The sequence below is a fragment of the Danio rerio genome, chromosome 7 (genome assembly GCF_052040795.2).
Source record: "Danio rerio strain M-AB ecotype USA chromosome 7, GRCz13ab, whole genome shotgun sequence".
Classification (NCBI taxonomy): Eukaryota; Metazoa; Chordata; class Actinopteri; order Cypriniformes; family Danionidae; genus Danio; species Danio rerio.
In genome coordinates this window covers 42,047,590-42,075,000 of record NC_141027.1, presented here as the reverse complement: position 1 = coordinate 42,075,000, position 27,411 = coordinate 42,047,590, and the positions used below count along the sequence as shown (strand labels likewise).

Here is a 27,411-nt window from a genome sequence, read left to right as displayed (position 1 = left end):
CAAATTGAGAGCATGCCTTGCCAAATGACAATCGTTTCAACTTAAGTGGTGGAGCTCCATTTGTATTTCCATGTAAGCCTGGTAGAGAGCGGAATTATTACCTCAGCCAGGAATTCTGAACACCCTTAGACAAATATTCTTAGCTGTGCTGGTGGAGTACGTGCATGATGTGTTGCCTGTTTATCCGTAAATGGCTAAGCAAAAGCAAATATCAGATAATAAAAAAATAGTCCAAAAATTTTAATATTTGATCATCATCCATATCACTATTTACATTACACTTCTGTTAGGGGCCGATCACACCGAACGCGGAGTTACGTTCCAAAAACGTGAGGCGCACCTCACTGCCTTTTTTGTTGACAAGAAAAAAATAAGCGTGGTTCTCTTTTTTTTATGTCGCTAGGCAACAACTGAATCAGCTGGGTATTGTGCGAGAGTGTTGCTGTTGATATTAATATAAATTTAATATTGTGAAATTTAGGATTTGTGAGTCATACAGAACCGGATAGCTCAAAACAGCAACCACAAATCTCTCCTCCATCTTCCAAAGTCTCCAACGTTATCTTGACTAGACAAACACAGCAGGCAAGTCAAAGGAAACCCCGCCTCTGCTTTCATTTTATTGGAGAATGAAAAAAGCAGTTACTGACAAGATGCTCAAAGATAACAACTGAGCGGACTGCAGGCAAGGGCAAAAATGCAAGGCGCAGCAGGCGGTTAAAACATGAGGCGCGCATAACGCTTGCAGCCGTTAGTAAACCATTCAAAAAAGGCGCCTCTCAACGCAAAAAACACATTTGGTGTCTTACCAAGGCCCAGCTAATGATTTTGTGTTATATTAGGAGGAGCTCTGTTATCAGCACCACCGTGACAATGAGCTAATTGCACAGCTAGTGTTTTTTTTAGCCATTGATCAACTTCTGGTGAAAATTTTATGGCTTTTTTTAGTTTCATACGGTTCCTTATACAGCATCGATGTAATGTAATAACAATACGTTCAGTTTAATAGATTTAAGCATTCATTTGGTTGTTAAGGTTTAAAAAAAAGATGAAAACCCATTTAAATGCAGGCGCCGTCATTAGCTGCAGGCTAGCGCAGAAACTCCATCGAAAAAACTAGGGTAAAATTAATTTCCATATTTTAAAGATATGGCGGGGGAAATATAATTTAATGCAGCGCTTCTTGTTTGGTCCGATACCCACTTTATATCGTATCCCAGCCAGGCAGTGATGATGATTGCTGTTTTTTTTTTTTTTAGAAATCGGATCTTAAACGCATGGATTTTGTATGGGATGACAATAAACCGGAAGCATCTTGCGTTTTATCTCATCAATTCACATATGCAACAACGTCTGTTCCATTTAGTCTGAGCCAGCTGAATGTCTACTGTAGTACGATGGAATGTGTCACAAGTGTGTTCCTGTTCAAAGTGGAAAGCACAATCAATGGCCATGTAAGTGTCAGTTGAGCAGTGGGAAAAGGTCAACTTGTCTGAGTCCTATTTTCTTTTCCCTATTTTTGGCCATAGTGTTCTCTGATGGAAGTGTCTCATGGTGTTTCAGCATGATAATCAGGGCAAAATATAATTAAAAACAATATTTTAGGCCTTAAAGTTTTAATTTTCCTGAAATATTGTGTTGTAGGTCTTAAATCATTTTAAACTGGTCTTAATTTTCTAATGTTCATGTAAAGTTACGTAATCAGGACTTGAACACCCATTTAATCCCCAACAATCCATCTCAATAAAACTTCTAACAAAAGTCTTATATATTAACTCTATTTACCAATATGGTTTAATATATTACTAAACAATGAGGACACTAATCAGGACAGTTGATTGTGCATTCAGAACCCTATCATACACCCAGCACAATAAGACGCAAGACATATTTTGCGTGTTTTGTTGGTATTTTCAGACTAGCGCAACACTAATTTTCATGTTTTGCACCACTTTGATTAAATAGGAAATTAATTTGCACTAATTTGTGGACTCATGCGTGTGTCTGTCTATAAAGGAGGTGTGTTAAAGTGCATTGTTGTGGCATTGCTATTTTGAAGAACTGAAATAGACTGCGCCATTGACCATTTAAATGCTGGTATAAAGTCCAGCAAAGAAAGCGTTAGTTATGTGTTTGTGGGTTCAAAGCTTACATATTGCTTAATACACAGCATGTACAGCATTGCACAAATTACTTATGGAAAAAAAATAAAGGATTAAATTATTATTCACTACACAGATATGCCATGCCTTCTTTATGTCAAGGGCCTTTTTCAGTTTATTCATGACAATTTTTATTATAATATTATTATTATTATAATTATTATTATTATTATTGGTGTTATTTATTATATGCATAATTATATATTTTTTTTATTAAAAACAAGTTTAGGTTTGTCCACCTGTCTGGTTTTGTAGACATCTTCATCACAATATGGGGCGTAATGTAATGTATATTTATATAGCACATTTATTGTGTTTGGCCATACACCCAAAGCGCTTTACAATATGGGGGGGGGGTCTTTCCACACCACCACCAGTGTGCAGCATCCACTTGGATGATACAACGGCAGCCACAGGACAACAGCGCCAGTGCGCTCACCACACACCAGCTATTGGAGGAGTGGAGAGACATTAGGGCTCACACAGACCGCAGTTTGAGCGCCCCTTGCTGGCCTCTCTAACACCACTTCCAACAGCAACCTATAGTTTTCCCACGTGGTCTCCCTTCCAGGTACTGACCAGGCTCAGCCCTGCTTAGCTTTAGTGAGAAACCGGTCTGGGGCTGCAGGGTGATATAGCTGTGGCTAAGAATATAGACGTGTTTGGATATAACTCCAACTCGGTTTTTGACACATTTGACAGTTCATTTGTTTGTGTGCTGGAAATTACAACTGAATTTAGAAATAGTTTTAAGAGGAAATCTTTGCACTTAACAAATGAAATTATTTATATAGGCTAATGGATGTCTTCAGTCGAGTGTGTACAACACCGTTTCCACATCCCTGAAAATAAAGGAGTAAAAGTAAAGAGGCCGAATGGAGGAGGCTCGTTCTTTATCCTCGCACTGCAGATAGTCTGTTTAACTGTTTTCTCGCTAGTAAAGCGTTCAGTATTTCCTCTCACAAAGTCTGCCATGTAAATACCTAATGCGCCATGGCGCAATGCAACTAATTCTTGAAGGGAATGGGAGATGAGACTGATTGTTTTAATACAGTTATGCTTAAAACTCATCTATAGCTCATTAAGAGAATAAGCACAACCCTTTTAGACCATGCACCACGGCGCAGACAAGTTTATTTAGACACGCCCTTAATGCTTTTGCGTCAGACGCTTTAGACTTTGCGCTTAGAAGTTAGATCGTTAAAATAGAGCCCATAATCGTTTATAGTTTTTGTATCTATACAAATAGAGTAAGTTTTGTTACATTATTGAAAACATCTGGCTAAGAAATAACTGAATATGAATTGTTTTGACACGGCAAGTAAAAATCTTTTCAACCTGGCCATTAGAAAAAAATTGTCATAAATGATCTTGAATGGTTCTTTTAAAAGTCTTTAATTTGACTCTGAAACCAGCACTGCACACATTGAACAGGAATGAAGAACATGATGAAGAATGCAATGCGTTGCTAGGGCCTCCAAATTCCCCAGATCTCAATTCAGCTGAGCATCTGTGGGATGTGCTGGACCAACAAGTTTGATCTAAGGCGGCTCTAGTTTGCGACAGGGCTTGAATCTGCTGCTATGTCTGGGTGCCAGAGACCACAGAACACCCACGGGGTTCTTGTTACAGCCCGGACATCAGTGGGTCAGCACAGTATTGGCAGCACACAGAGGACCAACAGCATATGGTCAGCATCTGGTGTTCAAACATCACTGTCTGTGTATTGTTTCTGTGATGTAACTTTGTACAACACAGCAACAGAATTGAATGTTCCCCATAAATCCATAGTCGTTCACACCAAAGTTATTCTTGTGTGTTTATGAGACTGTGACATCTCTGAATGTGTGGGTGTGTGAATTTACCTGAGATCTCATCTCCAGGTGTCTGGGTTAATTGCTCTCAGAGCTTACTTTTAGTGCTTCAGTGCCTGGCACAGTTTTTTTTTACAGTATCTGAACAGAGAGAGAGAGATGACCCACATTTATAGAAACATGATTGAAAGCACAGCCATTATAATCAGCAGAACTGTCTTCCTACAGAAATAGTATGTCATCCTCTCTTCTAAATATATGGCCGTGTACACTAATGTTTTGAAGTTTGGGGATAGTAAGATTTTGTTTTTGTTTTTTTAATGTATTTTATTTTCACCAAGCTGCATTTATGTGATTTTAAAGATAATAAAAATAATAATAATATAAATAATAATAATTCCGCACATTTATATAGCACTTTTCTGGACACTCAAAGCTCTTTACACATTTTTGGGGGGAATCTCCTCATCCACCACCAGTGTGCAAACATTGATTAAAAACATTGATATAGAATAATATCCAAGTAAATATTTTCTTTTTCGACTATATTTTAAAATGTCATTTATTAATTATTAAAGATTGTAAAGCTAAATTTCAGCTTTAGTGATCATTAACAAATACACTATCTAATATAATTGGATGGTAACATTTAATAAAGAAACAGGATTCATGATGCGTCTGGAAAGTGTCCACAAACCTCACCTTTTCTACGTTTTAATATGTTACAGCCATATTCCTAAAAGGATTAGTTTCATTTTTTTAATTGTATAAAAAAATATGCAGTTTATGTAGTCAGATGTTAATTTAAGCTCTGTTTATTAAAATGTGTTTTCATCAATCTGATTACAAGTGAACAGCACTAAATACAACCGTCTAAAAAAGTTTGCGCTAATGTCTAATCTCTAATGCATTACTTTTTTTGTCATGGTGTAAACATTCTTGTACAAAATGCATTCACACTCTTCGTCTCCAGAGCAAACACTTGATCATTACGGAATGTGTTGTAAGAAGGTGCACCAAACAAGGTAATAATAATAAAGATTAGGATCGAAATCATATTTGCATTCCACATCCGTCTTATTCTCTTCTTCTTATTCTCTTTTCGCAATAAGGCCTTGTTCACTCAGAAGCACTTTAGAAATGCACTGAGAGCTCCTGCAAAATTGATTTAAAGTGTGATGAAATAAAGAGAATTATTTTGGTGAAATCCAAACACAAGTGGAAATGATAATGCATCCACACTGGTCATGCACAATATTTGACTTGAATCAGCTCATGAATCTATTGTGTCTACAATATAACTACACTGACTGTGTGTATTGGTTTTTCTATACGGCTGTACAGAATAGCATTGCCATATTAACTTGTGCTTGCATATATTGTCTTGCTAATTCCATGTAAATATATTTGCATAAATTAAACTAGTTAATCAAATCACAACAATTTATGATCTCGCACACCACTTTGTTACCAAGAAACTGTCGCTCTACCTTTAGTGTGCAGCGTTTCTTTACAAACACTGTCTTTCTTCATCACAGATCAGCCTGTTTTCACACAATCTATCTGTCTGTGTTTGCTCGACAGGTGACGGTCCAGGTCCTGAATCAGCTGATCCAGAAGATCCGTGAAGATCTCCCGAACCTGGAGGCCAGCGAGGAGACGGAGCAGATCAACAAACACTTCCACAACACACTGGAGCACCTGCGTCTGCAGAGAGAGTCGCCCGAGTCTGAGGGACCTGCTTACGAAGGGCTGGTGCTGTAGGTGCCTCACACATCCACATTTATATTTGTGTACACACACACACACACACACACGTATATAGAGAGATTTATGTATATGCCCACATGTGCACACCAGGGTATTCCAGCCAGGGGAAAAAAACGAAGCCAAACCCACCTGCCTCTCTGCTCATTTCTCATTTCTCATACTTTTCAGTCGGTTGTTTTCGTCCTCTGCCCTCTGCCTCTGTCTTACTGATTTTTGTGAGGCGTTTTCTTGTGAATTCCTTAGAGAACAATTTATGCACTGCACTCCTACTCCGCGCTTCCTTCAAACTGCCATTCCCTATTAATAATATTGTTGCCATACAAATGAGCAAGAGTAAAAAAAAATACATATTTAAGAGAGAAATATAACCGTTCTAGTGTTGCTACAGCACTTCTTTGTCCCGCTGGCCAAACTGGAGCAAAAATGCAGAACTTTTATTGAGCCACGCATTGTTCAAGTCTTCAATTAGAGGACCTACACTTGATTCTGTTTGTCTTTTTGTTTTGTTTCAGCATTAATATTTTAAAAGCTGTGCTAAGTTAAACACATTCGTGTAACTAATGAATAGTCCTGTTTCTCAACCTTTTACTTTCACGGCAGACACTTAGGTGGAGTGGGACAGTGTGTTGACTAATATGTGGAATGGTTGAACGTGTATAGACTCTATTAATGAATGAGTAGCTGTGGCTGTGAATCCAAACCAATGTCCGAAGCCTTCTCTTGCATCTTGTTTCCCTTTTTTTGAAATTATGACTCCCCCTCCCTTCATGTATTGTATGTATAATCTAATTGTAAATCAGTTACAACAAAATATCATTGATTTCATGGCATTTGCACAAATAAAAAAATGTTAACCCCACATGCCTGTAGAAGTGCTGTTTAATATTGTGACAGACACCAGTCAAAGATGAAAAGTGTTTTTTAAACATTACAGAAATAAAAACTGAACATAGTTTTAGGTATTTTTTAATCTTAGTTTTAGTAGAGTGTGCGTATGCGTGTGGTATTTAGTATATAATTAATTAAAAATCTGAAAAAAAAAGAATAATGGGCATTATTATTTTAAGACGGAACCTGCTAAAATATCATTCAGTGTCATGCTAATTTCTGTACCAAAATTCTTCTCCTTTTATGCAAATTATTTGACTGCCATTTAAGAATGGCAGTGCAGCCCCAGGATACTAATTGTCATTTTTAAATGTTTACTTTAACCTTAGAGCTACTACATTTTAACTGTAAAACAAACAAAAAATTTTTTAAATAAGTAGTGTGATCACATTTTAAGTGGATAGATCGCTCAAAGTGGATGCAGCACGGTGGCACAGTGGGTAGTGCTGTCACCTCACAGCAATAGGGTCGCTGGTTCGAGCCCTGGCTGGGCCAGTTGACATTTCTTTGTGGAATTTTCATGTTATCCCCGAGTCATCCTTATCTCCCACAGTCCTTAGACAAGCGCCATAGGTAAACGAGGTAAGCTAAATTGTAGATAGTGTATGTGTGTATGTCCTGGTCCTCCAGGTTGGGGCTTGAGCTTTGAGTTAATGACTTCTCTTGTAAAATAATTAGATGTTACGAAACGCCTACATGGTGTGGCTAAATATCCCCTTCGATATAAACTGCCCTGGGAGTAAGCAAGTAAGTGCACTCAAAGTTGAACATTTACTTACCATTTATTCAACCTCAAGTGGTTCCAAACCTTTAAGAGTTTGCTTTTTCAGTTGAACACAAAATAAGATAATTTGAAAAATGTTAATAACCTGTAACCATCGACTTCTATAATAAATACAAATACTATAGAAGTCAATGGTTATAGGTTTTCAACATTTTTCAAAGTATCATATTTGTGTTTAACTGAAAAAAGACAACTAAACAGGTTCGTGACTATCTTCAATTTTGGGTGAACTATGACTTTAAGTTGAAACTTTAACTTATAAATAAATCTGTAATGGAAAATGGTGATGGTTTGCTACACAGATTTAAAAAAATTTGACAGAAGGGAGTGTACTTTATTTTATATTTATGTTTTTTTATATTTTATATTTAGAGCAGTGCTTCATAAAATCTATGATGAGGTCAGGCTGGTGGATGTGCTGGAAAGTCAGGATGCTGCACACTTGATGAAGAGACCTGACCTGGGTGTTACATTTAACAAACTCCACTGCTGGACTCTTACAGATTTTTATTATATATATTTTTTATTAGATTTTAAATTAGTGTTGCTGTGTAAATGACTGCAAATGCAGATGTTGAAAAATAAGCATGCCATTCCAGTGTCCTAATGGTCCTGCTATACTTGCTTAGCTTGTCACATTCCTTCTGACGTGCTTCAGCCTAAAATGATTGCTTTCAGCAATGTTTATAAACAATTTTTGTCAACAAGCAACATTTTCAAGATGTGTGTTTTGGGTAGATCATTCTATTAATGTTCTCTCCGAAAACGTGTGAAATAGTGAGTGAGAACTCTGTGTAAAGAAACACCTGTAAGCTATTATTGTGACAATTGCAGCCTTCGACACCTTTCTCATCTCCTTGCTGAATGAGTGCCACTGGGTCTGCATTTTACTTTTTGATGGTGCCTAGCAACTCTCTCAGTTCTCTGCATTTAAAATAAGTCAACAACACAAATTTGAGACGGACAGACAGACAGACAGACAGATAGATAGATAGATAGATAGATATTTTTTATATCTCAAAATATACAACTATTTTTATGTATTATTAAATGTATTTAAACATATGTAAACATTACAATAATTTACTTGAAAATTAATAGTTTCATTACTTAAGAAATGGTCTTAACCCTGCAATACATATTAAAATGTATATGTTATATGAAGGTTGCATTTAAATGTACTATTTTATTATATATTTTATTGTGCCTCACAGTTACAAGATATTTTTTTTTTAAAATTAAGGGTAAAAATATATATTTACTGTATGGGATATACTTAACGAGTGGATTGGTGATCAAGAGGGTATCTGGTTCAAGTCTCGGCTTGGCTAGGATGTCTTTTTTTGTGTAGTGTGCATGTTCTCCTCATGTTCGCTTGAGTTTCTTCCAGATCCTCCGGTTTCCCTCACAGTCCAATGGCATGCGATATAAATGAATTGCCCATAGTGTATGAGTGTGCATGTATATGTGTGACATGGAGCAATTATGGGCATTTCCCAGCACTGGGTGTTTAAGAGTTAGTGTACTCTTAGTGCTGGTTTGCAGCTAGAAGGGCATCTGCTGCATAAAATCTATGCCAGAGTAATTGGTTGTTCATTGCACTGTGGCAACCTTTGGTGGCCGAGAGAGCTTAAAGTGCTACAAATTAAGAAAACACATGCCATTACAAAAAAACGCCAGCAAATTAAGAAAATAACTTCATCTGTTTGACCGTGCACATTAAAAATTTTCACAACGCAAACGTATTTAAAAAAAAAACATGCTGCATTCGCTCATAACCCAAAAACAAAATAATAAAACGCGCTGCGTTTTCTCACATCGAAAACACATTTTTAATAAAACATGCTGCATTTTCTCACAACACTTTCAAATAGCAGGAACAGAATGGAAATGTTTCAAGGAGACCCTAAAATGTTACAGACCTGGCTAATTAGGTTATGGTTATTTAGGCTAATCAAATACAAAAGACAAGAGAATCAGGATGTTAAGATACACAAACAAAAAAACTCACCTTTCAAAGATCACCCACAACTTTACTGAGCAATGGTCACGGCACATCGGTGTCCGTCACGCTTTTGGGTCCCCTTGAAACATTTCCGTTATGTTCTGTTGTTTTTGTGTTGTGTAAAAAAAATGCAACGTTTTGTTTTCAGAAATTGTTTGCGTTGTGTGAAAATGCAGAGCATTTTATTGTGTACACATTGTGAGGATTTGCAGCATGTGTGCTGTCAAATGGATGAAGGTCTTTTCTTAATTTGCTGGCGTTTTTTTTTTTTTTTTAATTGAATATATTTTCTTAAATTGCAGCACGCTCTCTCAGCCACCAGAGTGATCCCTGATAAATCAGTTACCTTAAAACTTTTAATAAACTAAAATTAAGCAGTCAAAGTATTTTTTTGACATTTTACTGAAGGACATGCAGAACAGCACTGTGTCTTCAGCGTACTTTTTGATAACCTCACTGCCAGTTTATATCATTTTTTTATATAATATTTGAGAATGGCTTTTGATCCTGTTACACATGGAAGGACCTCTAAAAAAAATTACATTCTGGATGGAAGTTTTCCAGTTCTTTCAAAAAAAGCAGGGCTAAGTCATTAAAACGGCTAATTCTTATTTGAAAATGACAAGAAAAAATATATATATTTATATTTTATATGGTATTTTATGTTTATTTAAAGATGAAAGATCAAAGTTTTGGCATTTGGAACATTATTTCACATTTTACAATTTCAACATGATATCAAAACAGAATAAAATGTAGGCTCGGTTCTATCCATCAGTAGTTGGATTTATGTGGCCATTGTGCTTCAAAAATGAATGTAAAACTGACTCACTAAAGAAATTGTGAGGTTTGATCAAACTTAACATTGAAATTCTGCATCATTTGATAAAACATAAAATCTAAATAAACTAAACAGACATAGTTAAATTATTCACAACCGCTTTGAATTTCCAGTTCATGTCATCTTCAACTTTTCTAAACTGTAAGAATAACTTGAAGTCAAATTCTACAATAAATGTTGGTATTGATGTCACTGGTTACAGTTTAATACATGCAGATGTAAAAAGTGCTTGTCTATTGGTTTTCTGACTCATTTTCTGTATCTCTCTGGGTTTGAACAAAATATCTCAAAACATTGTACATCTGATTACTGCTGATTAGAGACAAGTGTTCAGACTTTGCTATAAGCCCTAAAATAATCTAGCATAAATTGGTTACCTTGATATGATCATAAGAAATGAGTCATGTGTCTGTATTTAGCCTGTCCCGCAGTTGCTAGGGGAACTACAGACTTCGCCAGCAATTCCTGGACGTCTGTCATGTGGAATCGCCGTACAGTTATCATGGACAGTGTGGTCTATATGTCGTCTCAACTGTTCTCGCTGCAAACCAAGGTTTCAAGAGGTATAATGGTTCATAAAATCACTAAAACGGTTTATTTTGACATGTATTAATAAAAAAAATACTTACAAAGTTAAACATGGCACTGAGACACTTTGTACATTTATGAAAATATGAACAAACTAATAATCCATCATAGAATCTGGAAGAAAGACACAACCTGACAAAAGCCTTGTCGTTTATTCAAGTTTTAGGAAGAACAAATAGTAACTTGACTTCTAGTTGATCATTTGGTATCAGAAGTGGCTTATATGAAAGGCAAAGACCTCTAGATTACGATTATTTTACCAAAATGAAATATGATCATGCCTTGATTTTGAATGATTTAATGGTCTGACTTTGCTTAGACAGAAGTCTTTTCACTTAACAGAAATAATGTTCAGTATAGAATATAAAGTCATGGTGCTGTGGAAAAATAATTCATATAGTGTATGACTCCCATGAGCTTAGAGGACTGTATCCATACACTACATCTCTGCAATGACTCTTGTCTAATGACTTATATATAAAGTCACCTGGAATTGCAAAGAAAGCGTTCTTTCAGGACTCCCAGAGTTCATCAAGATTCTTTAGATTCATCTTCAGTGCCTCCTCCATCTTACCCCAGGTATGCTCAATAATGTTCATGTCTGGTGACTGGGCTGGCCAATCCTGAAACACTTTGACCTTTTTTGCTTTCAGGAACTTTGGTGTGGAGGCTGAAGTATGAGAAGGAGCGCTATCCTGCTGAAGAATTTGCCCTCTCCTGTGATTTGTAATGTAATGGGCAGACCAAATGTCTTGATACCTCAGGCTGTTGATGTTTCCATCCACTCTGCAGATCTCTCATACACCCCCATACTGAATGTAACCCCAAGCCATGATTTTTCCTTTACCAAATTTGACAAATTTCTGTGAGAATAGGTCCATGCAGGTTATCTGCAGTATTTGTAATGATTGGGATGCAGTTCAACAGATGATTCATCAGAAAAAGATTTACCTTTTGCCACTTTTCCAAATGATCAACTAGGAGGCAAGTTTTTATTTGTTGCTCTTACAACTGGGATCGATGACAAGACTTTTGTTATGTAGTGTATAGCCATGGTTTCACATTGGAAAAATGGAACAAATACAAGGTCTGACAATGAACACAAAGAAAATGTGCTACTCTTCAGTACTTCTAATTACAATGACATTAAAAAGGAAGAATAAAAAGGTGGATGTGCTCATCCTCATCAATCTAATACTTCTGGTCAATGTTCTGAGGTTGTATTTTTGTCTTGCTCGGACACAGTAATTTGCTGAAGGCTCTTTTGAAGCTGCTGTGACACAGGGGATACAGGATTGGGTTGATGGACGAGTTGATCCACAGCAGCCAGAATGAGATCTCATAAAGGTAATGTTGGACACACTGACCATGACACGCAGCCCTAATGATCATCAACAGTGTGTAGGGCGCCCAACAGAGTCCAAACACACAAACTATCACCGCCAGAGACTTGGCCACCTTTTTATCTCTAGAAAGGCGGAAACGGTTGGCTAGACTGGCCACCATGTCCGGACGGTGTCTGTGTGGTCCAGCTGAATGATCCACGTAATGAAACTGAGCCTCGCTGGCCGCCAGAATCCGCTCTTCCACCTGCAGAGGAGGCAAGTCTGCGAGAGTGCTGTCTCTTCGTTTGGACTGTCTGCCATTGCCGAACTCTGCGGCGGACACTTTAGCGGTTGAAGCCAATCGGCAGCACCGTGACCTCGAGGCCAAGTCTGCGACCCTGCTTTCCTCCACAGGCCTCACGAAAAACACTCGCTGGACATCGCCAGCACCAAGAGGCTTCATCTTGAAGCTCCTGAGCCGAACGTAAGTGGGCTGTTCCTCCCTCATGGCGCACCTGTTGCGGATGTTGATGTAAATGCTGAGGTTGAAGTAAGTGACGCTTATGAACGGCGTGAAGAACTCCACAGTGGAGGCAGTCATCAGAAAATACCAGTTGAAGTAAAATTCGGCATAGCACTCTCCGTCTGGCACTACGCTTCCTCCTGTGATGTGTTCCCAGCTGATAATAGCGGGGCCATAAAGGAGGAACGCAGCCAGCCACACGCACAGCATCTTCAGAACAGCGTCCTTGGTGATCCCCTTCTGACAGCGGTAGCTCACCTGCAATGCACACATTTGTAGCTGAATTCTTAGGCGGATTACACTTGAGGATGGATGGACAGATTAAATGACTTGAACATTACACTCTGGTTGCTAGCTGAAATAATTAAACATTCTGATTAAATGGACGTCACAGTGCATTTGTCTCAGGCAGACATGAGGAGATTCACGCTTTTGTGAGCGTCTGCCTACTGGGATGTAAATAAATGTTGACAGATGATTGCTAAATGTAAATGTGTGTGTGTTTCTGTTCAAGTTATGTACATTTGATGATGTGTAAAAACATCTAGTGCTGGACTAAATCATTCAGATGACGTGATTACTTCTTAGTTTAAATCTAAACATTAAATATATTCACTGTGGAATTATACGTGTAATCCACTTCTGACATTTACTGTGTTGTGCTTTATTTTTGTGTATAGGCAACTTGTTACTGACAGAAAAAGCTCCAAAACAATGTTGGACCCCATTGACATGTAATGTGTGGACAAACAACCTTTTTACATTTTTGGTTCAGAAAAAAATGTTGTGCAGCTTTGGAATGACATGAGGATGAGTAAATGATGTCATAATTTTCATATTTTGGTAAACATGGCCTCATCCTTGTACTGTTGTTATTTTGTGCTCATCTCAGTGGTATTAAAGGGATATTTCTCCGCCAAAAAATGTGTTTTTTTCTTCTGTTGAACACAAAATAGTATATTCTGCAGATTGCTAGAAAAAAAGCATACATTGACACCTGTAGTAGGAGCAAAATATACTTTGCAATACAATAGCTGTTTTTTCATACATTCTTCTGTATGTCTACCATTGTGTTCAACTGAAGAAGGAACATTACCTGGTTTGGACACATGTAGGATGAGTAAATAATGACACAATTAAACAAATAAATGCAGTTATTGTCAATTGTGGTTTAGGTGTGTAAGTTTGAATTTCCATTCTCGAACACCAATCAGGTCTGACAAATCAGCCGTGTTTTAAAACGTTGATCATAAATGTTCTTGGTGTTCACATTGCAGCGTTTCAGAAAGAATGCATTTAAATGTATTTTGTTTCAAATGAAAATTTTGTCATCATTTACTCCCCATCAAACCTGTTTCGTCCTTTTGTTGAGCACAATAGATATTTGGAAGAATGTTTAAAAGCTGTAGCCACTGACTTAAGAATTTTTTTATTTTTTTTATTATTATTTTTTTTTGTTGTTGTTGTTGAGATTTTGTGTTTTATCTATGGTCGTCAACTGCTACCTGTTTCCAACATCCTTCAAAATACTTTATTTGTGTTCAAAAGAAAATGATTTAGACCCACTTCGTAAACTGTAAATAAATGTTAATTATTGGGTAACCATTCTATATATGGAGAGCTTTATTGGCATTGATGGTTTCCAGAAAGACCTTTAAACTTTTTCATCCCCGAAAAGGTCTTTTGTGCAGTAAAAATTGATTGAATATTAATAATGTTCTTCACACCGAGAAAATTAATTCTTCATAAGTTAATTTGTTTTGGTGGGGGAACCAAAATGGTTTTTCATATATGAAATCACTTCGAATACACGCGTTTGTAAGAGTCTAATAAATATCTCCGAAGGACAGTAGGTGTGGGGGTTTGCGCAGGACTCACCGCTTTCGTGACGGACTGAAACCTGTCGAAACTGATGAGCACGATGTTGAAGACTGACGCGGTGCACAACATATAATCCACCACCAGCCACAGTTTGCACAGCCCTCTGCCCAGTCTCCACTCACCCGTCAGGACGTACGGAATATACACGGGGATGCAAAACCCGCCTGAAAATCCATTAAAAACACACATAAACACTTGAGGCTCACGAAATCCCTATGCACACATAGAAACCTCATCAATATCACTCACCGACAAGAAAGTCTGCTATAGCCAAATTCAAAAAGAAAAAGTTGCCTTGTGTGCGTAAACTTTTCTCCACCACAAAGGCTAAAATGACTAGCGCGTTCCCAAGGACGGTGGCGAACACCAGCAGTGTCATGAGCACCGTCAGGAATATGGAGGTGGATGGAGAAAACTGGCCGTACTGCGCGCGCCGGTTCTCAAAGGTGTCCAAGTCTGCGAGACTCGTCGCGTTTTCTCTCTCCATCCCAGACCAGTTGGACGACTGATGGTTTCCTGATTTCCACATCAATGAAACAGCTGTAGGTATCCCGGGAGAGTGCGCCACGGACAATAAAGAGGACTGCATTGTGCTTTGCCGCTTTCAACAAGCAATTATGCTTGACGGTGTGCGCGTAAAATCGTCCGCGCCATCCGCGCGCCCGACGGAGACTGCGAGCTGCTCATTCACAGTTCGGAGCGCGGCGCGGCGAACGCGGCTTTTATATCAGCGTGGAAGCGCGTTGATTGGCTGCTGATTGAACGCCGCTCGGTCTGATGTCGATGACTGCGTTAGTTATAAGTGTTCATCCAGGATTGCTTAAGGGTGTCAAACGCCCAGCTCTTGTTGTCATAGATGCTCTGCATCTCTGTGATAACAGTCCAGTTTTCTGTATCACCGCCTCCCACAGCATGCCCGATTTAACTTGCTCAGAAATCCAATCCAAGAGTCGATTAAAATCAGAAGTGTAAAATCTCCTGAAAAGGAAATGACTAAAGCAAATGTGATCAGTCTTGGCTGGTCACCCACTCGGTCAGACTAGTGGTCAGGGCATTTAATCGTTAATCGCCTGACCAAGCTTGTTTTCACTCGATTTAACCGACTAAACCATGCCTAAAAACCTCTGGGTCGGTCCACAGAAACTTTCTTTTTGGGATGGAAAAGGAGAATGGGAATGTCCAAAAATCTATATTTAACCTAACATTTAAACTTAGACCATATTATTCAATCAATATCTGACTTCATGAAAACACATAAATGAGATATTAAAATTTAGTACATTTTTGAAGATTTTGTCACTGGTGTTAGGCCTATTTTTGCCAATAAAGGTTTAATAAAATATTCTTTAGAATGAAAAGAAGAAAGACATGTCTGACTGTGGGCGAGGCAGTAGTGCAGTAGGTAGTGCTGTCGCCTCACAGCCAGAAGATCGCTGGTTTGGACCTCGGCTCAGTTGGGGTTTCTGTTTGGAGTTTGCATGTTCTCCCTGCCTTTGCGTGGGTTGCCTCCGGGTGCTCAGTCCAAAGACATGCGGCACAGGTGAATTGGGTTGGCTAAATTGTCCGTAGTGTATTAGTGTGTGTGTGGATGTTTCCCAGAGATGGGTTGCGGCTGGAAGGGCATCCGCTGCGTAAAAACGTGCTGGATAAATTGACGGTTCATTTCGCTGTGGCGACCCCAGATTAATAAAGGGACTAATCCGACAAAAAAATGAATGAATGAATGTCTGACTGTGACATTCAGTCAGAGTTACAGGAAAATAATAACGTTTGTTATTAAATAATTAATTTGTTATTATATTAATCATGTTTGTTAAAAGTGCTATTTAAATTTGTTAGTGAGGGTTATTTTTAACATTCCCAAACAACAAAGGAGGTCATACCACCAGTCACACCAACTAAAAGCTTTTTATGAAATCATGAGATACATATGACAAACATCTGATAGCTGAAAAGAGACAATGGAGTTATAAATAAGAAATGGTTGACCATGTTTTACTGTTTTAAAAATGACTGTTAAAGTAATTTTAAGAATCTTTTTGATAATGGTTTACATTACACACAATTGTTGGTTTACAAAAAAATCTAACAAACATAATCCTGTTGCACTATTAAACTTGATCCTTGATTTTATTGTATTTTATTGATTTTATTCATACACTTGATTTTATTTTTAAAAATGTTAAATGAGAATCCAAAATATGGCATACTTTAAAAAATAAAGATGATTTGGTATTCAAAACATTTTTATTTTAATTTTTTATCTATGTTATCTTTTTCTTTTATCATACATTTCATATTTTCTGAATTTCATAATATATTATATAGTATAGTATACTTCATAGTATTAATTCCGGTACTTTAACCATAAACCGACATATCTACCATTTGCTAGAGCCTGATATTTTAGAAACTATGAGACGTGTTGAAATAAAATGCATTGAGCATGTTAACTAGCTACATTAGGAGCTAAGAAAGGCAATCTAAACTTTTTTTTGGTGGGGTAGTTAAAGGGTTATTGAAAAAACACAATGACTAATAATAAGCCTATAAAGAGTTTTCCAAGAATAATATTTCTATTAAACAGACATTTCTGTGGAATGACCTTATACGGTAGGACTAGTAAAGCAGGCTACGCTATTGAATATTATTACTGCCCTATTTATAATGGATTTAGTGTTGTCTAATCCTCTGGTGTACTGTGTATGTGGGAGCCACACACCTCAAATATGAAGTATATTATAAAAAGAGTTCATCAAACTTGCCACACTTTTGAAACATGATAAGTCGAACCAAAAGACAATGTTTTGTGGTAAACAACCTGATTCAAATAACAAAATTCAGTGTCGAATAGTGCTGTTGACTCAATTTGACGGGAACTCTTGGTGTAGATTAGATTTTCACTGCTGTGTGCTTTTGTGCTCGATCTGTAAATTGTACCACCATCATTGACAGCCATTTTTTTACAATGATTAAAAAGTTTACAGATCAAGTCCATTATTTTTCATATTACTCCAATGACGTTCTGTAGTGTATTTTTCCAAAACTCCTCTGTTTTTCAGTATCAAGTGCCTGAACAGAAGCAGAGGGATAAGGATCTTGATGTCTTCATCAGTATAGCTCAACATCTCAGAGATTATCCTCACACCCACGGCAAGGTAAAATCCTGCAATCATACACCAGCAGAACGAATAGCAGCTTTACCTGTGAATAGTGGTGCTTATTTTGGGAGATTACCTTGCCTAAACGGTTCTGAAACAGCAGATGACATTTACTTTGTACCATCTCGCTGGACCACTAAACCTAAAATGTGATATAACAGAGTTTTGTCATAATTAAAAACACTGCGCCTGAAACAAACAGCAAGAAATTAAAGTAAATGGCCAGGAAGGTCAAGTAAATGCATGGAGAATTAAATGCCACATCTCTTGAGAATCAACTAAAGAGACGTGAAAGCTGCTCCGGGACTAATGAGCAACTGCGTAGAAAACACACAGCTGCTTTTTTAGCAGTACACAGAAAGACGTTATGTTGCGTTTAACTATTCATGCACTGTTTAATAACGTAAATCCATTGCATAAGTAATGAAGTAATGATCAGCTTTTACATTGAAATAATACACTTCTCTTTTTTTGCCAGACTCTCTGTCTCTCTGAATAGACCATAATCATTTCATCTTAAGCCTGTCTGATATCCTCTTGTGAAATCATATTCAGGTCACGGAGTGAATAGACCGCAAAGACAAAGTAAACACGGCCTGTTGTGAATGATTGACTGACCACTGCAGAAATAGAGAGCATTTAAGCTTTTGTGAGAGAGCATCTTGTTTTTGGAGCTGGCACATTGTGAGTTGTCATATTCCCTTCTGGATCTGTAGTCCCATTGTCATCTTAGAAGGCACAAAAGCATTTTTGTTGAACACCTTGCGCTCTTTCTGAGAGTCAGTAATGAGAGACTTTATGAGAGATGTTTCTGTATACAGATGTGCTGAGAGATGGCACACAAAGAACCCGAAATGAACCGAAATAAACAACATGAGAGTCAGTGTATGGGGTGCAAAACCTTTCCAAAAAAGCATTAAGGCCTTCTTAACAATCATCAATTTGACCGGCATTCATTGAGAAACATCTGGCTATGAAGGGAAATTAGACAATGACGAGATGCTACAAAACCTACTTGAGTTTACCAAAATAGATAATCATGGTGCTTGTGTTGTACCAAACAGTAACAGATGTGTAGTCTCTCCACACACTTACATCACAGTCTCTCTCTCTCTCTCTTTTTCTGCTCACCTCATTCACAAACACTCACTAATTCATGTTAATTGCAAGAAGTGGGGACCATAGGCATATCATGTGAATGACGGTTTGGAAGCATCACATAATTATAGGCTGAAGTTTCTGGTCTTCCTGTTCATCGGTTTTTTCTTGGCTTTCATATGTTTCCTCGCAGGAAGGAGACGTCTTTTTCACAAAAGATGGAGAGATGTTTTATTCAGAAAGCAGAAGCCTGTCTATATGCAAACTCCTGCTCTGATCTGAAGTTTTGTTGAGGGATTTAAGTGGTTAGCTACAAATGTGCTTATAATAGTCGATTGTAAAACCATTGCAAATGAGATGTAAAATATAGAATAAATATAAAAGGCTAATCACAGTTCTTAAAGACATGTCTGAAAGACAAATCCTTACAAATACACGATAACTGTGCCAAGGCCCTTTTCAGTTTTTCACTTTGCTCATTCATTCTTTTTCCTTTGGCTTAGTCCCATTAGTAATCAGGGGTCGCCACAGTGGAATGAACTGTCAACTTATCCTGCATATACAGTGGATGCCCTTCCAGCTGCAACCCAGTACTAGGACACACCTATACACTGCATATGCACTCATACACTACAGCAATTTTAGTTTAATTGATTCACTTATAGCGCATGTCTTTGGACTGTAGGAAAAACCGAAGCACTCAGAGGAAACTTACACGAACACAGGGAGAACATACAAACTCCATAGAGAAATGACAACTGTCATTGGTGTCACAACAGCCACTGTGTCACACACACACTTTTCACTTTCTAAGTTTTGTGACAGTATTTTTGGAATGGTTAATTCACCCAAAAATTTAAATATCATCATGAATTACTCTTATGCTGTTCCAAACCCAAGACCTTTGTTCATCTTCAGAACACAACTGAAGACATTTATATATATAAAAAAAAAAATCTGACAGGTTTTTGTCTCTCCAATGACAGCCTACATTGTGAAAACATCGCTGAGTTAGTTCATGTTACTCCATAAGGACATAACAAACATAAAAGGATTAGTTCACACCCACCTCCCCTCCAAAAAAAAATCTATTACTCACCCTTGTGTCTTTCCAGACCCCTGAGATATTTGTTCATCTTCAGAACACAAAATAAGATATTTTAGATTAAATCAATGAAACTCCAGAAATCTTGTTTATTTCTAGATTTAATTTTATTCTTTATAATGTATGTTTTATCAAAGCACGTTAACATTAATGAAGTTCTGATGAATTAAACATCTTGACTTTAGTTCAGTTCAGTGTAATGCAAATGTCACTGCTGAAAGAACAAATCCACCATTGTGCAGCTCCACCTGTTTCAGCCAAACAAGCCTGTAGGCAACAGTTTCGAGGAACAAACTAACCCTAACACTAACCCACACTCCTAACTCTATATCTGATCCTAACCCTAACCGTAACTTAACCCTAATCTTAACCCTAACCTAACCTCAACCCTAACCTAATCCCAACTCTAATCCAAAGTGAGGAAAAGTGAAAGAAAAAACTCAAGAGAAACCAGGCTTAGACCAACTTCTCCTGCGGCCAAACGTCTAACCCAACCCTAACCCCTAACCTAACGCTAATGCTAACACTAACCCTAACCCCTAATCTAACCTTAACCTAATTCTTAACCCTAACCCCTAATCTAACCCTAACCTAATGCTAACCCTAATCTAACCCTAACCTAACGTCAACTCTAACCCCTAATCTAACTCTAACCAAAATGGTAACCCTAACCTGATCCTAACTGTAACCTAACCCTAGGTGATAAAAATAAAAGAAAAAACTCATGAGAATCCAGGCTCAGATGGGCACAACCATTTCTCCTGTGGCCAAACGCCTAATCAAACCCTAACCCCTAATCTAACCCTAACATAACCCTAACCTAATCCAACCCTAACCTTAACATAACCCTAACCTAATCTATCTTAACTTAACCCTAATCCTAACCCATACCTTAACCTAAACCTAAACATAACCTAACCGTAACCTAACCCTTAGTGACGAAAGTGAAAGGAAAAAAAGTCAGGAGAAACCAGGCTCAGATGAGCACGACCATTTCTCCTGTGACCAAACGTCTTGTGTTGACCTCAAGTCTCGTGTCTGTGTGGCAGTATACACTGGTAAACACACACCGCCTTTCAGTTTGTTTTAATGGCTGGCTTCAAGAAGACATTCTGAGACTGAGACAGCAGAAAAAGCACAGTATCTTCGCTCTGCAAAAGCCCTTTGTTGTTTTGAGCATGAACTCAAACAAAATACCTTTTACAGTTTCAATCCATGTCTGTATTTTAATGTTGAGTAGTTTAATTTCTTTCCTTTTAATCAGAAAAAAAAGATCCAAGTAAACACATTTTTCATCTAGAAGGCAGCATTTAATTCTACAGAGGTCTTAATGTCAGTCATCGTTAAAATCTTAGAAATCACCTGCTATCAGAGCAAAAAAGCTTGAAAAGAGCTTGAGAGTTGGCGACAAATCCGAGGGTGTTGAAGGGATTAAAGATTACAGCACCATCCACATGAAGTATATAAATAAATCAAACATGTTTCAAAAGCTTTAGGTTTATTTGTAAGATACTTGATTGGCAGCACGGTGGCACTTTGGTTAGCAATGTCACCTTATAACAAGAAGGTTGTTGATTCGAGTCCCGGCTGGACCCGAAGGCATTTCTGTTTACTTGTTCTCCCTGTGTCTGCATGGGTTTCCTCCAGTGGCTTTGGTGTGAATTGGGTAAACATAAATTGGCGATAGTGTATGGAGTGTTGGGGGGCGCAGTAGGCAGCACTGTCGCCTCACAGCAAGAAGGTCGTTGGTTCGAGCCCCGGCTAGGTCAATTGGCATTTCTGTGTGGAGTGTATGTTCTTCCCATGTTTGTATAGGTTTGCGGGTGCTCCAGTTACCCCAACAGTCCAAAGACATGCGCTATAGGTGAGTTGGGTGAGCTAAACTATCTGTAGTGTATGTGTGTATGTCCTGGTCCTCCAGGTTGGGGGTTGAGCAAACGATCCACCTCTTAAAAATTAGATTAAACAAAACATATGCCAGAGTAATTAGTGGTTCATTCCGCTGGGACTAAATCAGGAAATAAGCTGAAGGAAATTGAGTAAGTGAGTGAGTGTAAGTTATGTGATGTATGCACATGTAGCAGAGGCCAGCTAATAAGTGCTGTGCAGGTAAACCTCACTCCTCTGACCTCTAAAGGTGCTCTAGCGACAGATACTAGAGGCCATGGCCTTTAAACTGCTTGTTAAAGCAAACGACTCCCATGCGGAAGGTCGCCGGTTCGATATCAGTTTGGAGCAGGTTGGGTGGCGTAGGACCGATGGGTTCACACACATATACTTAAAAAAAAAAAAGTTTTGAACAATGTTTCACCTTTCTAACAACCATTAAACAGCTACTTTGATGCATTTATTCTTCATCTACACAGAAAAATTCTTTATAGCAAACCAGATGTGTGTACACAAAATCAAAATGCTAGATAAGAGTATGATAATGGCTGAGTTAATTGTAAATAGTGTTTATTCTCAATATGAATCTATATAATTTCACTTACTTCAATTCACAGGTGTCAAACGCAGCTCCTGGAGGGCCGCAGCTCTGCACAGTTTAGTTCCAACCTTAATTGAACACATCTGATCAAACTAATTGAGTTCTTTATGCTTGTTTGATACCTACAGATAGGAGCATTGGAGCAGAGCTGTAACTAAACTCTGCAAGGCTGCGGCCCTACATGATTTGAGTTTGACACCCCTGCTTTAATTAAACCTTTTTAGTACATCCATATTATTATTTAATGTGTAGAATATATTTCTTGTACAATTCTTTCTTCGGATAAAAGCCTCTGCTATATGAATATGTGATTTTCATATAATTTGTTGAGAGATCATGGACGTTCTTCCTCATCCACCACCCGTTCAGCTCCTTACAGTATGTCAGGTTGATTAGTGGGCAGTTCACTTTCACCAAAAGGTCTTCTTTTCTGTGACCTGCAGATACAGTGGTGGTATCATCTCTGCTTGAGGTCAATGTGTTCGGTCTCCTTTGGAGATCTCAGTGCTGCCGTTGCTTATGAAGGAGGTGCTATAGATTGGCAGCTACGTGGGCCCATGGACTGATTTGCTTTTAGGAGCTGTCGCTTTAGGCAGCCATGGTTCTTGGGAAGTGGAGGTGTAGAATAATTGCACCTACAAGAGTGGCAACTGGCAAGTGGTTCTAAAGAAATGGCCTGGTTATTCACAAGAAGGCTTGTCAGTCATTTCTAGGTTCACCAGCGTTGGCTTTTTGTCATGGTTTACCCTCATATTAACATTAAAGGTTTGATTGAAGTCTGCATTTACAGTCACACTACAGCATATAGTGGTTTCTGCTGTGTGCTTATAAATAGGAATAAGGTAAACATGAAAGCAAGTGTGCTTGTGTTCCAGTGCCCTTCAAATGCTTTGAATGATCATGCAGCACATGCAACAGGTGTCCTTGTGGCCTAATTAGTGGACAAGATGAGTGACCCTTGAGTCATCCATTATTGAAAAATGGATGATGAGTCTCAGACAAAACTCTCAAGATGGTTAAAGCCATCAAGCCATTCTCACCCAAAATTACACAGACACATTTTGCAAGATTATTAGGTTACATTTTCAATTAGTAAGTAATTGCATGCTTAAACACTGACTAATATTTAAATTTTTCTGCTATAAATAAATGCAGCAATTTGACTATATCTATTTATATATTGGTGGCAGAAGTTCAGCTAGTAAGGTGAGGAGTGTATGAAAATCAATTTTAAGGTTCAGGTTCAATTTCTTTATAAAACACATTTAAAAACAACCACAAAGCTGACCAAAATGCTGTGCAAAGGGTCAGATAAAATGAAAATATAAACACAGTGAAGCAGAATTTAGTCAGAAACACACAATGAAACCACAAATAACAAAAGCAGATTTAAGCAGGCCAAGGGGGAAAAAAATAGGAGAGACTTCAGATTTGACAGGGTAGGTGTTCATCTCTAAAAGAAGGTTATTCCAAAACTGTGGCCCGACCTCAGAAAAACCTTGATCCCGTTTATACTTGAATCCCCATTGTGGGATTAACAGAAGGTTTTGGTTGTTTGATTGTAGACTTATGAACAAAGTAAAAAATGATTCAGATACATAAATAGAAGACCGATAATGTAAAGATGTGTAAATAAACGAGGCATTTTTTCTAAAAGCTTCAGAACTGAACAAGAAACCAATAAAGAGCCTTCAGTATAGGACAATTTCAAGCAATCTCAGTCTTGAAAATACCACAGTATAGTGAATCACGACCTTCTAAACACAATGTAACAAAAGCATGAACAGCCATCTCAAGTGTTTTGTCAGTTAGAAAATGGTTTGTTTGTTTTTTGAAAAAAAAGATGAAGTTGAACAAAAAGCTTGTTCCAATTACAGAGGAAATAAGTTTTTCACATGTTAATTACTGTAAAACCAGAAGATCTAAAAGCTGATCAGCAGAAAATAAATATTAAAGCCTGAAAATTATTGGTGTGAACAAAAAACTACATTATCTTCAATCAAAGATGAAAACATAAAATTAAATTACCCTAACAAAAGCACATTAATAGCAATAATAATGCAGAAGCATCATTTCACTTGATTTGTAAATAGATCTCTATTTCAACTGCATACAAATAAACAGCATTTAGGGCCCTCTCATACACCGGGCACAATAAGGCGCAAGACGTGTTTGGCATGATTTGTTGCTATTAACAGACCAGCGCAACACTAATTTTCCTGTTGTGCACCACTTTGATTAAATAGCAAATCCATTTGCACCACTATATGCACTCATGGGTGTGCCGGTCTAGAGAAGAGGTGTGTTTAGGCGCATTGTTGGTGCGGTGCTATTTTGAGGAACTAAAATAGACTGTGGGGTGGCGCAGTAGGTAGTGCTGTCGCCTCACAGCAAGAAGGTCGCTGGTTCGAGCCTCGGCTGGGTCAGTTGCCGTTTCTGTGTGAAGTTTGCATGTTCTCCCTGTGTTTGCGTGGGTTTCCTCCGGGTTCTCCAGTTTCCCCAACAGACCAAAGACATGCGGTACAGGTGAATTGGGTGGGCCAAATTGTCCGTAGTGTATGAATGTAAATGAGTGTGTGTGGATGTTTCCCAGAGATGGGTTGCGGCTGGAAGAGCATCTGTGCGTAAAAACGTGCTGGATAAATTAGCGGTGCATACCGCTGTGGCGACCCCTAATTAATAAGGGGACTAAGCCGAAAAGAAAATGAATGAATGAATGAAAATAGACTGCGCCACTGACCAACTGAAAGCTGAAGTCTAAAGTCCAGAGTAGAGCACTTTAGTTGTGCGTCTTAATACCTAGATGTTGCTGAGATGCCTAGATGTACAGCAATATGCAAATATCTTTGCAAATGAAAAAGAATTAAATCATTTAAGTATTATAAAAATTATAATTTTCTACAAAATTATAAGAACCACTGCCTTCAGAATCAGAAAGAGCTTTATTGCCAGGTATGTTCACACATACGAGGAATTACAGAGACAGGACGAAAAACAGATAACAATTATATTTCAAAAATAGAGGTAAGTGGTGAATGCAAATATACAAATTGACAAGTGTATATAATTACTATATCCAACGTTATATGTGCAGCTATTATGTGCAAATTGGCATATAAAGTATGTTGTTAAATAAGTGTATATGTGTATAAAAGTGTATAGCAAGTAGTGATGTCTGTTCCATAATTACTATCATCAAGTGTTCATGAGATGGATTGTCTGAGGGAAGAAACTGTTTCTGTGTTGTGCTGTTCTGGTGCGCAGTGCTCTGTAGCATCGACCAAAAGGTAAAGGTTCAAAGAGGCAGTGTGCTGGGTGTAAGAGCTCCAGAGTGATTTTGGCAGCCCTTCTGCTCGCTCTGGATATGTACAGTTCTTGGAGAGTAGGGAGGGTTGTACCAATGATTCGCTCAGCAGTCCAAACTATTCAACGTAGTCTTCGGAGGTCGGATTTGGAAGCTGAGCTAAACCAGACAGTTATTGATGTGCAGATGACTGATTCGATGATGGAGGTGTAGAACTGTTTCAGCAGCTCCTTTGGAAGGCTGAACTTCTTTAGCTAACGAAGAAAGTACAGCTTTTGTTGAGCTTTTTTGACAATGGAGTCAATGTGATTGTCCCACTTCAGGTCCTGAGAGATAAGTGTGGTGTCATCTGCAAACTTTAGGAGCTTGACAGAGGAGTCCTTCGAAGTGCAGTCATTTGTGTACAGGGAACAGAGCAATGGGGAGAGGACACACCCCTGGGGGCCGCCAGTGCAGATTGTGCATGTACAGGATGAGAATTTTCCTAGCTTCACAAGCTGCTGCCTATCTGTTAGGAAGTTGTTGATCCACTGACAGACAGAGGTGGGCACAGAGAGCTGAGTTCGTTTTGGCAGGAGAAGTTTTGTTTAGTGTTAAAAACCAAACTGAAGTCAACAAACAAGATCCTCACATGGGTCCCTGGTCTGTCTAGGTGTTGCAGAGCATAATGCAACATAAGTTCATCCCTCATCTCGGGGGGCTTTTTTTTTTAGTTTATTCACAACAACTTGCCTTTTTATTACAATGTTATTGTTATTAGCAGTATTATTATATGCATATTTGTATTTGTAACAAGTTTAGATTTGTCCACCTGTTGGGTTTTGGATATGTATGCATCACCACATGGGGCATAAGAGCAGGACGTGTATTTGGAAATTAATCAGTTTTTTGACCACATTTTGTTATTATTGTTCATTTATTTGTTTGTTGCAATTAGAACTTTTGAAACAAATCTTTGTGATTATCAAAATTATTATGTAGTCTAATGGATGTTTTCAGGGGAGTGCTTTCTAATCCACGAAAGAGAAAGTAAAGAGACTGAATGAAGGAGGCTTGTTCTTTTTCCTCATGGCAGATGGTTTGTTTAACTGTTTTCTCACTTGTGAAGTGTTCAGTTTTTCTACAAAGTCTGACATGTAAATAGCAAATGTGCCATGGCGTGACACATCTGACTCCTTAAAGAAAATTTGTGATGAGACTCTGATTGGTTTATTGCATTTATGCTCAAAACACACCCTTAACCCATTAAGAGAATAAGCACAACCCTGTTAGGCCATGCCCCAGGGCGTAAACCGTATTTTTTCATCCTTAAAATTTTAAAAGTTGATTCGCACACGCCTCTCATGCTTTTGCGTCATGCGCTTTAAACTTTGCGTCTAGACTGTTAAAATAGAGCCCCTAGCATGTACATCTGCGCACTTGCGATGCAGAGCAGAGTTGACCGCGACAACAACGTTTGAGTCCTTTGAAGAACAGTTCCAGAAAGCAGGTAGGACAAAAACAAAAGGCAAAAATAAAATAAACATGTAAATAACAGGGTGAGAATGTGGTAAAATCTGAATATGTGGTAAAAATCAGGTGAGGGCTTTTCTTTTTCTGGATTGCTTTTTAAAACTGTCGATTGGGTTTAGGGAATGGGTTGGTGGGTCAATTGGTGCTCTTTAAAAAACTATT

The 27,411-nt window shown here is 38.1% G+C and overlaps 2 protein-coding genes across 2 annotated transcripts in view; one reads left to right on the top strand and one right to left on the bottom strand.

Annotated features, from left to right (window-relative positions):
* vps35 (VPS35 retromer complex component) overlaps positions 1-6,605 on the top strand; it is a 55,245-nt gene extending 48,640 nt beyond the window's left edge. The window contains exon 17 of the mRNA NM_001025517.2: positions 5,561-6,605. Coding sequence (NP_001020688.2) covers positions 5,561-5,740 — 180 coding nt within the window. The 3' untranslated portion in view covers positions 5,741-6,605. The remainder of the gene's footprint in view (positions 1-5,560) is intronic.
* Positions 6,606-12,043: 5,438 nt separating this feature from the next.
* On the bottom strand, positions 12,044-15,170 carry hrh3 (histamine receptor H3). The gene is made up of 3 exons (NM_001025518.1): positions 14,831-15,170; positions 14,579-14,745; positions 12,044-12,958 (listed from the first exon to the last, which is right to left on the bottom strand). The coding sequence occupies exons 1-3, from the start codon at positions 15,168-15,170 to the stop codon at positions 12,044-12,046; spliced, it is 1,422 nt and encodes a 473-aa protein (NP_001020689.1).
* Between the last annotated feature and the right edge of the window lie 12,241 nt (positions 15,171-27,411).